Here is a 13,593-nt window from a genome sequence, read left to right as displayed (position 1 = left end):
AGACTGCAGTGGCAAACTAGTAGAGTCCCACCGATTTGAAGACTTTGAGATCATTTTTAGGATTCTGTGGCTACTACAGGTGATTTATCCAAAACTATTCTGTGATAGTGGGACCCTTGACTGACCTCACTAAGTGCTACCTCCCTCCCCATGAGAAGAAAGGGGGAAAGTACTTCAAGCCCTCCGAACCCTTTGGCGTACGATGCACTCCGGAATGTAAAGCAGCTTTCAGAAAAAGTATCCACTGTTTGACACATGCTTCTATGTTGGCCTTCATGGACAGCCACTTACCATATGTCCTGCATACTGATGCTAACTTGGAGGGTCTAGGTGTGGTCCTGTACCAAGAGAATCCCAATGATGCAAGGCTGATGCCATTTGCAAGTCATAAACTGACTGAACCAGAGAAGAAGTATTCAGCTCACCAACTTAAGTTTTTAGCTTTAAAGTGGACCATAGTGGACAAGTTCCATGGCTACCTCGATGGTGTTAAATTCACAGTGTGCATAAACAATAACCCATTGACCTACATTCTAACCTCCACCAAGTTGAAAACTACTGGACACAGATTGCTGCCACTTTAGCCACATATTATTTCAGCTTAAAGTATCTTCCAGGGAAACTCAACATTGATGCAGATGCCCTGTCATGATGGGCCCACCACAAGGAGTCACCTGACCAATGGATTCAAGTGCCGGAGGAGGGAGTCAAGGTCTTGTTTCACCCCATCAACAAGGTGGAGACCATAGTATGAATGGGAGTGTCCTCTGCTGCCCTACCAGTAGCCTATACCCAAGTTGCTAGTTTACAGGGGGGAAAGTTTATCTTTGCTATGGAAGTCTGACCCACAATAAGCTCAGAAAAAGGATCCCAGCTTATCTGCTATGTAGACAGCAAAAATGCACCACAGACCAGCTAGCTCTGTAGTTTCTCAACATTATGATGTAACTTTTCAACTCCAAGGGTGGGACTGGTTGGTGATGGCGGATGATACAGGGTTCAGAGGACCAGGCCCATACACAGCTGGTGTTGCCTAGAGAGTTCCATCATTGTTTCTTGAGGAGCTTACATGACAACATGGGGCACCTGGGGATCGATTGCACCACTGAACTGGTGAGAGCACATTTCTACTGGCCTAGACTATTCACTGAGGTGGAGTCCTATGTAAAAAAATTGTGGAAAGTGTATTATGTGGAAAATGCTACTCACTAGAGCTGCATCCTTAAATAATAACACCAGCAAAGGCCCATTGGATTTAATCTGCATTGACTTTCTATGTCTGGAAAATGATCGCCACAACCTTAGTAATATTCTGGTGGTCACCGATCCCTTTGCCCGCTATACTCAGGCATTCCCCTCCAAAGACCAATGGGCTACTACAGTGGCTGAGATATTGTGATGAAGTATTTCATTCATTATGGCTGCCCTAATCAAATCCACTCAGATCAAGAATGAGATTTTGAAAGTTGCCTGATTAAAGTAGTATCAAGTCTGTATTCAAGTAGTATTCAAGTCTGCAGTATCAAGAAGTTACATACCACACCCTATCACCCTCAAGATGATCCACAGCCTGAGAGATTCAATAAGACCCTGTTAAATATGTTGAAAATACTAGACCCCAAACAGAAGCAACTTTGAAGTCAGCATATGAGCAAGCTGGTTCATGCCTGCAACTGCACGAAAAACGATGCCACCAGCTATTTGCTTTCTTACCTCATGTTTGGCCAGGAGGCTCAATTGCCAGTCGACATGTGTTTTGGGGGTGACCCCCAATGGTAAGTCTGCAAGAAGTCATTTAAAATATATTGAGCAGTTGAAAGAGCAGTTGAACCAGGCTTACCAGGCTGCTGCTGAAGCTGTGGGAAACAGAAATGTTAGTAACAGAGTCAGATATGATGGCTGTGTAAAAGGCCAAGAATTGAGACCTGGCAACCAGGTACTGGTGAAGGTCCTTGGTATCCTCAGGAATAGATGGGATCCAGGAAGCCTATGTTGTTATCAGCAAAGTGCCAGACTTGCCAGTGTACAAAGTGAGGCCCAAAAGTAGATGAGGCATTGAGTGGCCCCTCCACCGAAATCATCTGCTCCTCATAGGGCATGTGGTATGGCTGCTCTCACTACACACTAGTCGTTCATTTGAGCCCCAGCCCCAGAGACTAGATAGAGTAAGGGCTCAGAATATTGACCCACCATTGAGTACATGGGTCACCCAGGGTCATGCCACAGACATAATAGACAGTGAGTACTCTCAGTCAGATGTGGAAAACTCTGTCCCCCATACAGACATAGTGCTGATCCCGTCAAGTTGGCATGGCTGGTTATGCAGATGCCAGCAGCTAAACCACTTGAGGTGCCCAGATCTCCAGCCGGAGAGGATCCAGCTAACTCCCTCAAACACCTCCCTCCGTGACCCTACAGTCACCTATATTCAAACAAACTCTCATCACCTCGACAATGCTGGTGGATGGGGAGGACTAGGTTTCAATTGACACATACCCTCAGGAAAAGGGTGACCAAAATGAGACCCTGTGGAAAACCTAGATGCCCCATCCAGATGACAATGATGTTGACGAAGAAGACCACCATGTCGTGGACAGTGGGGAGGAGGGTGAGAAATCCCTAAAAAGAGTGATTAAACCCGTGAAAAAAATTACATTTTATACTCTTGGAGTGCCTACTGATGTTTCAGTTTGCTCTGCCTCCAGGAATGTAGTAGCTATTTTAACAAGAACATTGGGTTTTATTTGATAATTTACCAGGTGCTTGTGTTTGGGATGATGTTCTGTCAGCTAGTATTTGTAAGTGTATTAGGAAAATATTGATAACCCATTTCCTTTTCAGAGACATGAGGACATATTTTCCTCAGAGGGGGAGAGTGTGACAAGGATACCTGTCCCTGTGACCATGTATGTCTCTGGTGTAAGCAGCACAAAGACTTTTGAGTGACTTAATATTGATAAGCTGCTTTTAAGTCTCATGCAAGGAAAAAATCTATCAACTCTCTGACAGGCCTTTACTGAGATAACAAGGAAAACTGCAAAGAACTGACAATTAATATGGAATACATGTTTAATACTCTCCAAAGCCTCCCCCTCCCCTCCTAAGGACAGCCAAGCTTTGAAGCTTGGCTGTCCTTAGGAGGGGAGGGGGACCAATGGGGAGCCTCGGAACTGCCCAAGTAGCAAGGACATTTCTGACCAATAGGGAGGGAGGTAAAGACAGCATGGACTTTTGCTGGGAAAAAAAAAGAGGCAGAGAGCAGTCACAGCATCAGAGAGGAGTGGCAGTAAGGTCAGAGGCCTGGTGCTGTGAACACTTCACACAGACATTGGGAACTTGAGGTAGCAGAAATAAACTCTGGGAGAGGAACAGGAAAGAATCTCCCAGCAAGGAACTGGAGTTGAGCTAAAAATAGGCTCCTCCTCCTCGTGCTACCCTTCCTGACATCAGAAGACAGTGATTCCAGTGCCCCTGGATGGGGCATTACTCTGCTACAGAATGAATCAACTAAGATAAGTAAAGGAAAAGAAATATAAACTTTTGCTGTAAGATTAAGAGAGAGATTTTCATAAAAGTGCAATTTCCCCAAGGGAGAGACTAATGAGGATGGAAATCCTATGCAGTACCCTGCGCTTTCCACCTGAGGACATATAATAATTATCTATATTATCAATATGTAGTAGATTAAACACAAGCTCCTCCAGAGGAGCTATACCCATCAGAAAATAACAGTACTATATGGACAATTCTTTGATTCCAGAGCGCCAGGACCCTGCAGCACTTCATTGGGGGTTGTGTTTTTGTTTTTTTTGTGTATGCACTACCAGGACTAGGGAACTGCTTTTTGTTTTCTCCACGAATTTATGCTGACAACATTGCAGGCTGCTGGTGATCCTGTTGTTTGGGTCTGGGGATGTTCTATTGTTAATAGTAACTGTTACAGACACAAATGTATGTATACATATAGATATATAATTGTTGTTCCTGTTGCTATTTGGGTATTACCCTTGCATTTATGTTTTTTTCCTTTAAGAGTACAGTGGTGTTGAAGATTACAGTGTGTTGTGTTGTATCCTTTGTCAATTTGCTTGAGAATAGGGGTATTAATTGCATACAAGCAGGGGTGCTTGGGTCATTTCCCCAGTATCTAAGGAATCCACAACCCCCCATCTGGTCTTCTGTTGCAGCCAACCTCCAGTTATTGGTGGCAAGTTTTTCCCCTTGTGGCCTGGTGGGGGAGCTACATAAATACAAATAATAAAAAAAGAGACTTGTCTTAACACTTTAAAGAAAGCATGGAACATTTTTTAAGGATAGCAGAAAACTGGTCAGAGCTAGGAATGAGCTGACACTTCAGCAGCCTGGCACAAAGTGGATTCAGAGCTGGGAGGGAGAGTTGGGGAGTGCAGCTCACAGCTACATGGACCTACATGTGTAAACCACAAGTGAATAGTTTTTTTCAGGGCTTTAATCCCCTATCATACCACTAAGCACAAATTCTTTAAAAATAACAGAAAGCTGGTCCTCTGCCACCCTTTGTCTTTTTTGAAAGCAAAATTGGGCTTCCTTCTGGCAGAGGATCTCTTAGGAATAGTGCGGTGTCCTAGGCAAGAAATGGCACTTTTTACTGACTGCAGTAAGAATGCCAGGCACATCTTTGGCTGTATTTAGGACTTCCAATGACAAATATTTCTTGAATACCCAAAGAGAAAAGTTCTTTTGTGGAACATCCAATATGAGCAGTGTAGTTTAAGCATGCATTACTTTTTTCAGACGTACCTGTGCTATCTGGGTTGCAGTGTTACCTTTGGCACCCAGGAAGACCATGGCCAGAGCGGAGGAGATACTCATGGGGGAAATGAACACATTTTGACAATCCTGTGAGAGATTTTTTAAAAGATCAATGGCAAAAGCTAGGTTTGCTTTATAGACAGCATCCATTATGAAGAATCTGGAACAAAAACACAGATACATAAAATAGTTTAATTTCAATTTACACAAAATTAATACCTTTGAAAGGTGCCATATTCAGTCTCTACACCCACTCAAGCTAGTGGTCTCTGTAGTGAGAAAGATGCCACTGAGGGAGAACTTGTGAGGAAATGTCTTCAGTCAGGATTGGAACCAACAACCTTGTGGTCCAGAGGCAGCAGATCTATTAATTAGCCAAAAGGAGGCTCCCTTTCCTCAGCTGTAGTTATCCCACAACTAGAATAGGTCACCACAAACCTCAATGCCAGTTTTTGTTATAGGGAGTCTTGCCTGGCCTGATGCTGCCATATCACTTCATAGGTCTCCTCATGAATTGCTGCCAAAAAAGCAACTCATGAAAGCACAGAACGAAAGTACTGCATGCAAATGAAAGACATCCATACCAAATCTTGTAACATGGATGAACAAATCAACAGCAAAACATCCTAGGGATAACATGCAGCTCCAGATTTGCTTTCTATATCTGTTCCATCCAACTGCCACTTTTCTTTTAATGCAGGACTACAGGAGGAGATTTTAACTAATTATTTTTATTTCTAAACACAGGCCAGATTTTCAGCAGTAATCACAGGCCATAATAATTTAGAAGTCCATATTTAGCAGGGCAGCAAGCAAACAAGCTAGCTACCTAGGTCAGTGATTCCCAACCATCTCCTGGAGACACAGGATATCCATATTGATTATGCATGAGATAAATTTGCATACATTGGAGACATATTGTATTCAAATGTCTCTCTTGCATATTTATTGTGTCAATCCTGAAAACCCAATTGGATAGTTGTGCCTTCAGTAGAGGATGGTGAAACATTGACCTAGGTAACCTTTCCCAGATATTCAGCAGAACATGTCCAGGGAAGTGATCCACTGAGTAGACCCAGCTATAGTTACTTGGGCAACTTTAGGACAGCGATTTTTCTGTCCAGACTTACGTGTTAATTGTAGTAGCATAGAACTGGATATCAGCACTCACTGGTAGAAGTTAAGCCCATCCCAGAACGCCTCCAACAATGCATTGCCTTTTTTTTCTTTTTTTTAAATCTAGGTAAGTTTTGCTCAGAGACCAAAAAAAAAAATAAACTTAGCAAATTAGAGGGCATAAATATTCAAACCTTGACTTTTGTCCTGGTAACTTGAAAAGTAACCCACACTAATGGTAGCAAATATTCTCTAAAGAGCAAAAACTGAATGTTTGTGTATATATTTATTTTCTGAATGCAGAGCTAATTCCCCAAACTCTCCAGTGAAAGTTTGAAAAGGCCTGTGGCTCTTCATCATGAGAGTGGGAAGCTTTGCCAATGTGTGTGCTGGGAGTGGTCTTGTATTTAAACCAACAGAAAGATGCTGACTAACAGGAGTGAATAAAGTTCTCTTGTTTAACAGTGCTCACTACTAATTTGAACATGCAATTGATACAATTTTTTCCATCTAAGCAGGCTGAAATAGCCATGCAATTTGGGTAACATCATCGATGATGGTGCTCTCGCGGACATTCTCTTCTCTAAGTTAAAATTTTTTGAACTACTGCGCCTGTGCGGCACTTCCCTTTTGAAGCTCAATACTTGCCTCTTCAGTTTGTTTTTTTCCGCGCTCAGGCACAGACGTTTTTGTCTTCTCTGTGCATCTCTTCAGATTTTTTTCTGTTCTTCTTCATCGTGTTAGCGATCCCCCCAAACAGCACTATTCAGTGCTACAATTTCGGGCCCCAAGAAACCTGGCTTTAAATATTGTCAGTGCAGACACATAGGGGTAGATTTTAAAAGAAGCGCGATCAGCCTACTTTTGCTTGCGCATCAGACTCAAGCAAAAGTACGCTGGATTTTAGTAGATACGCGCGGAGCCGCGCGTATCTACTAAAATCCTGGATCGGCGCGCGCAAGGCTATCGATTTTGTATAGCCGGCGCGCGCCGAGCCGCGCTGCCTACCCCCGTTCCCTCCAAGGCCGCTCCGAAATCGGAGCGGCCTCGGAGGGAATCCTCTAACGCCCTCCCCTCACCTTCCCCTCCCTTCCCCTACCTAACCCACCCGCCCGGCCCTGTCTAAACCCCCATCCTACCTTTGTCGGGGGATTTATGCCTCCCGGAGGGAGGCGTAAATCCCCGCGCGCGAGTGGGACTCCTGCGCGCCGGGCCGCGACCTGGGGGCGGGTACGGAGGGCGCGGCCACGCCCCCGGGCCGTAGCCACGCCCCCGTACCCGCCCCCAAAACGCTGCCGATACGCCCCCGCAACGCCGCACGCTCCGGCCCCGCCCCCGACACGCCCCCGACACGCCCCCCTCCGAGAACCCCGGGACGTACGCGAGTCCCGGGGTTCTGTGCGCGCCGGGAGGCCTATGTAAAATAGGCTTCCCGGCGCGCAGGGCCCTGCTCGCGTAAATCTGCCCGGTTTTGGGCAGATTTACGCGAGCAGGGCTCTGAAAATCCGCCCCATAGGGGGTAATTTTCAAAGGAGTTACGCGCATAAATGTAACTACTATTGTAGCAATTTTCAAAAGCCATTTACTCACGTAGGGGTAGATTTTCAGACGAGCGCGAACAGCCTACTTTTGTTTGCGCTCCAGGTGCAAACAAAAGTACGCTGGATTTTAGTAGATACGCGCGTAGTCGCGAGTATCGGCTAAAATCCTGGATTGGCGCGCGCAAGGCTATCGATTTCGTATAGCCTGCGCGCGCCGAGCCGCGCAGCCTACCCCCGTTCCCTCCTAGGCCGCTCCGAAATCGGAGCGGCCTAGAAGGGAACTTTCCTTTGCCCTCCCCTCACCTTCCCCTCCCTTCCCCTACCTAACCCACCCGCCCGGCCCTGTCTAAACACCCATCCTACCTTTGTCGGGGGATTTACGCCTCCCGGAGGGAGGCGTAAATCCCCGCGCGCGAGCGGGACTCCTGCGCGCCGGGCCGTGACCTGGGGGCGGGTACGGAGGGCGCGGCCACGCCCCCGGGCCGTAGCCACGCCCCCGTACCCGCCCCCAAAACGCTGCCGACACGCCCCCGAAACACCGCGACGACCGGGCCCGCCCCCCGACACGCCCCCGACACGCCCCCCTCCGAGAACCCCGGGACTTACGCGAGTCCCGGGGCTCTGCGCGCGCCGGGAGGCCTATGTAAAATAGGCTTCCCGGCGCGCAGGGCCCTGCTCGCGTAAATCCGCCCGGTTTTGGGCGGATTTACGCGAGCAGGGCTCTGAAAATCCGCCCCGTAAAGTGCACTTATGCGAATAAATCCTATGGACGATTCAATGGCATATATTGTAGCAATTTTCAAAAGCCCACTTACTCGAGTAAAGTGCATTTACATGCGTAAAACCCAGATTTACGCATGTAAATGCTTTTTAAAATCTGGCCCAAAATGTCCATCACTGACAACAATAATTACTGTTATAGTTGCCTAGGTCCAGATCATGAGCAGGCAATATGTAAGGATTGTGTCCGCATGCCTCCCATAGTGAGGAGACAAAGAGCAGCGAAGATCACCAGCCTCCGAAAACGAGAAGGTGCCTCATCGGCTTCAGATAGCTATGTACCCTAACAAAGGTGCTTCATTCACTCGTCTCCGGGACATAAATTGTCGTCTCATGCTGTGGCCAGGAGGGCCTTTTCAGAAGGGAAACACTCAATTTCTTCAAGGCCTGAGGTCACTACAGCACCTAAGAAGCCCAAATCTGCTCCAGGGGCCCGACCTCCGAAGTGACCTGAAGGGGATCCATCAACGGTGCCGTTGGAAAATCAACGCCTGAATGAGGTACAAGATGCATCAAAGACATCCAAAAAAGCATTGGAAAAGAAGCGCGCCGATGTGTACAAGGCTTCGATGCACACCTCGACGCATGATGCATCAATTGGGCCTTGACACATGACGCATTGGCACAGGTCTCGTCGTAGACGTTGACAGAACAACATGTACTGCATCTTACCAAGCACTGCACATCGATGCAGACTAGTCACATTAAACACGATGCAGTTTCGACGCACACAAAGCATTTATCGATGCTTGTGTTGCAAAAAATCAAGAACGCAATTGGCAGAGTCAAATTTCCTATTCCAACTACACATCAACATTCTTGCGTGTGCTGGCCGCAGCAGGCCCTTGGCCAGGCCCTCTTACCCTCTTCTGCCTGCTCCAGCATCTGGCTCCACTTCTCTTGTGGCTGTGGGCTGCCATCTCCATCCACGGGCCATCCCTGGCACTCCTGTCTCTACAGCTGATTCCAGTGCTCCATGGCAGGTCTCCCCACGTGGTCCGCAGAGAGAAGCCACCGTCCTGCGGCGCACGCAACTCTGTCTCTTTTAAAGGGGCCATGGCGGGAACCTAACCCGCGGTCCTGGATGATGACGTTACTGAGCTCCGGTATATAAGACTGGGCTCAGCTCCTTTTAGTCGCCTTTGCAACAGGTCTTCACGCTGGACGTGTACTTCGTTGCCTCCTTGGTGATTCCCTCGTGTTTCTGGTTCCTGTTCCTTCTGTGTTCCTGTTCCTGGTTTCATCTTCTCCTGTTTCCTGTGTTTCATGCTACTCAGCTATTCCTTCGGACTGATCTCCTGGACCCGACCACTGCTTGGCCTGACTACTCTACTGATCCTCTCCTGGACCCAACCACTGCTTGGCCTGACTACGCTACTGATCCTCTCCTGGACCCGACCACTGCTTGGCCTGACTACGCTACTGATCTTCTCCTGGACCCGACCACTGCTTGGCCTGGCTACGCTACTGATCTTCTCCTGGACCCGACCACTGCTTAGCCTGACCTCTGCCTGGCCTGATTATGCTACTGATTTTCTCCTAGCCCTGACCTATGCCTGGCCTGACTACACTACTGATTTTCACCTAGCACTGATCTCTGCTTTGCTTGACTACGCTACTGATCTCCTCCTAGTCCTGACCTCTGCTTTGCTTGACTACGCCACTGATCTTACCCTAGTCCTGACCTCCGCTTTGCTTGACTACGCTACTGATCTTCTCCTAGTCCTGACTTCCGCTTTGCTTGACTACGCTACTGATCTTCTCCTAGTCCTGACCTCCACTTTGCCTGACTACGCTTCTGATTATCTCCTGGACTTGACCTCAGCCTTGACTTGCCACTGCTCCTTGATTGCTGCTTGCCCTGACTTCTGCCTATTCTACGACACCTCTATAGTCTCAGTCCTGGACTTGGCCTGCTCTTGCTCGGGTGCCCCCTGTCTGACTCTTGTTCCTATTGGTGCCCGGGTCTCCGGGACTTCGCCTCATCCAGTACAGACTCCCCAGTTCTGCTGTTGCTGGCCTCTGGCTGACCTCCTTGTCATCTCTTCGAAGACTTCGGACGGAGGCCCACCTAACTCCAGCTGGCCCTGGTACCCAAAGGCTCAACCCGCGGGGAACGAGGGCTAGTACTGGTGAAGCTCCAGCCGGCCTCCGTCAGTCAGCCAGCTCCGCCTGCCGATGGTGGGGACCCGTAGGGTAGCGTCAACCCCAACTCGGCCCAAAGGTCCACCTCCTGCGCAACAAGCATAAGCACAGGTCTCCAATCCACCCTACGGACCCCTTCCAGGAGATAATATCTCAACCCCCCTGGATCTCACTTCTTGACCCTGTTCTAATTAGTTCTCGATCAGCTTCATCGCCAGGTGACTGCTCAGTGTGTTCTGGCTTATCCCCCCGCTCACACCTGCAGTGTTTCATACTTCAGGAAGAGCTCTAGCCCAGAGTTAGACCTCCTGATCAGGAGCAGGGATCCTGAAAGCCGCAACTGGCCTCAGGAAGAACAAATTGATATAGCTCAACATTCACCTTTAGTCAGCCACTAAAACTCTCCACTGGACCTTTTCCCAGACAGTTCAATGGGAATCCCATCTGACTCACCAGAGGAGATTCCAGACCATTCCTCTCTTCCTGTTGCGACCGTCGCTGCCCAACGGCTCCATTCCACCTACCTTTCCTTTTCTGCGACTCCTCCTGCTGTTGATAGACGCCTGGCTTCTGCGGCATCCATCTGCCGTCCTCTCCGACGTCCCTGGACCGGCTTGGGTGCTGTGTCCCGCCATGCTCTCCAGGTACCTTAGGGCGCGCGCGCGGCCCTCATTCTTATTTCCTTATTGGCGTGTTCCTCAGGGGCGTCCCCCTGTGATGACGTCACGCTTCCCGGATATTTAAGCCTACTGTTTATTGCTAGCCGTTGAGATAGCAAGAGGAATCTTACGGATGGGATTTGCTCTCCGTACTCAGCCACGCTGCCTTCCAACTACTATTGGACTCTTTCTGCTAATGGGGTACCCGCTCCTTGGGGCCTCTTTGTTCTTTCAGGTCCCTATCAGGTAACCGGTACTCGCTCCTCGAGGGCCCAAGTTCCCTGATTCGCTGCCTGCACCTATTTCCTCTTCTGCTTGGAAGAATTCGCTACAGACACCATTAGGGAGTACTATCATCATCTACTCCTCAGAGCTGTTTCCCTGGAACCAGGTACTCACTCCTCAAGGGTTCCAGCGCCAGTGCCATCTCTTACGTGGAAGCGCTGTGTGAGTACTTTGCCAACAAGTCTCTCTACCTCCAGGGATTTGGTACTCGCTCCTCGAGGGCTAACTCTCCCTATCTCAGGGCCTCTCCATACTTGGGACTCTGTGAATGTTCTATTGTACTCATTATGTCAGTTCTCTCCACTACAGCACTGCGACCGGAGGAATCGCTGTTCCAGTGCCCTGGAGAATACTAGCCCAGCAGGGCTATATCTTCTACTCACCACTACCACCTCTGGTGGTTTCATAAACTGTCTAATAAAAGATCAATCTGTGTTTGTGTCCAAGAGCTGAACCTGACCTGTGGCTCCTCATGGGACTTACCCCCGTGTGCGTGGTCAGCTGCCACAGTGTCCAAGGGTCCACCCAAAACCTCACTAACTATAACACCTCCTGAGGATCTTACCTATTCAAAATTTGTGGAAAAACTGGGCAACATACTAGTATAGCAAATACTTGAGAGGAAGTATTTGGTATACTAAAAATTCCAGATGTACCGGCTAAACCAATGGCTCTACCATCATATAAGGTACTGGATTCAGTTTTGTCCAAGATGTGGGAGTCCCCTCACTCAATTCTTAGTTTCCAGGAAGTTAGATTTAAAATTCAGGCTACAAAAATTGGCCACATACGGCATTATTCAACTTCCTCACAATCAGTCGTCGAGTCGGCAATGAAACGTGCAAAGTAGTCTGGACTACATGCATCTAGTCCCCCTTTGAAGGAGCATAAAATTCTAGACGATTATGCCAAGAAAATTTTCCAGAGTGCCATGTTGACATCAAGAATATAGCAGCACCAATTTTAAATGGTGCAGAATCTGTACGAAACCTTACAGTTACTTAAACTATTTCTTTGTTTCAAATCAGGTCAGCCAGTTATACCTCAGCCATTCTATGTCAATCAGGAAGGTCTACGCCACCTACTCAGGGCGGTATATGAATCCTTCTCAAATCTCAGCAACTTCTATAACTGCTTGTTGGACATCCTGGCTCCACTCTAGTTCAGTCAGGGAAGATGTGCATGGCAAACTAGCCAAGCTCCCCTGCTTGGGTTATAACCTATTCGGTGAAAAACTTAAGGATATGGTGGCCCAATTGAAAGAGCAGAACATGGAGATTCAATCTCTGTTGGCAGTTTCAGACTCCCAGTCGACATCCAGACGCTTCTACCAGCAATATAGAAAGCCATACTATAGGAGGCCGAAAGGAGAGGGAGCCAAAAGATTGCCTGAAATCAGCTGCATACCGGGGGTGAGTTTGAGACGCCCCGACGGTGATTACCAACAGCACCTAAATTTCCTGACGCTGGGGACGGCTATCGGAGGCAGGACCCGGAAGTGGAATATAAATTAGAGTGCTACGCGGTGCGTAGCAGAGCCGGTGCATCGCTAAAGCCACGCGCGCTTAAGGGGCGCACAGCAAAGCGGGCTTTGCCAGGCTTCACCAGACTTTGCCGGGCCTCACCTGATTATGTCTTCAACAAATGTGTTTGGATCCACTTGAGACTGAGATTATTTGATTGAATAACGTTCCAGGTAGGAAAAATTTCCTTAAAAACTCTCCTCTCCTGCAAAGCCTCCTGAAAGTAAAATCCTCTTCACTAGCATTAGCATTATCTCTTAAACCAGACACATCACGCTAAGAGATCGGGCATTCTCTACAGCCATTCCACCGTTATGGAACTCCATTCCCTCAAACCTCAGACTGGAAACATGCATCTTAACCTTCAAAAAAAGACTAAAGACATGGATATTCATACAAGCATTCCCGGACTCAAACTGATCTATCTCATCCACGCCAATCCTTATCTCCACCTACACCATGATTAACCATCTCCACTATTGTTTACATGTTTGAATTAATAACCTGTCCTTTCTCCGCCAAGTTCTAATCACCCTGTTATATGTAACTGCCTTTTCCGCACCATTGTTTTTAGTTTATGTTTACAATGCACCCCTGTTTTATGTGAACCAGCATGATGGGACTGCGTTCTCGAATGCCGGTATATAAAAACCTGAAACAAATAAAATAAACATACTGCCTGCTTATTTCCTGTGTTTGATTTTCCTTATACGATGCCACACACCAAAAGGAAGGCTAAACTCAAGCCTCCAG

General features: G+C 47.8%; 1 protein-coding gene across 1 annotated transcript in view; it reads right to left on the bottom strand.

Moving 5' to 3' along the window:
* Positions 1-13,593, bottom strand: part of LOC115085006 (serpin B6-like) — a 152,397-nt gene that overhangs the window by 126,197 nt on the left and 12,607 nt on the right. Inside the window, exon 2 of the mRNA XM_029590511.1 lies at positions 4,780-4,951. Coding sequence (XP_029446371.1) covers positions 4,780-4,941 — 162 coding nt within the window. The 5' untranslated portion in view covers positions 4,942-4,951. The remainder of the gene's footprint in view (positions 1-4,779; positions 4,952-13,593) is intronic.

The sequence above is a fragment of the Rhinatrema bivittatum genome, chromosome 2, assembly GCF_901001135.1.
Source record: "Rhinatrema bivittatum chromosome 2, aRhiBiv1.1, whole genome shotgun sequence".
In the NCBI taxonomy this organism is placed as follows: domain Eukaryota; kingdom Metazoa; phylum Chordata; class Amphibia; order Gymnophiona; family Rhinatrematidae; genus Rhinatrema; species Rhinatrema bivittatum.
This window is presented reverse-complemented; position numbering and strand designations above follow the sequence as displayed.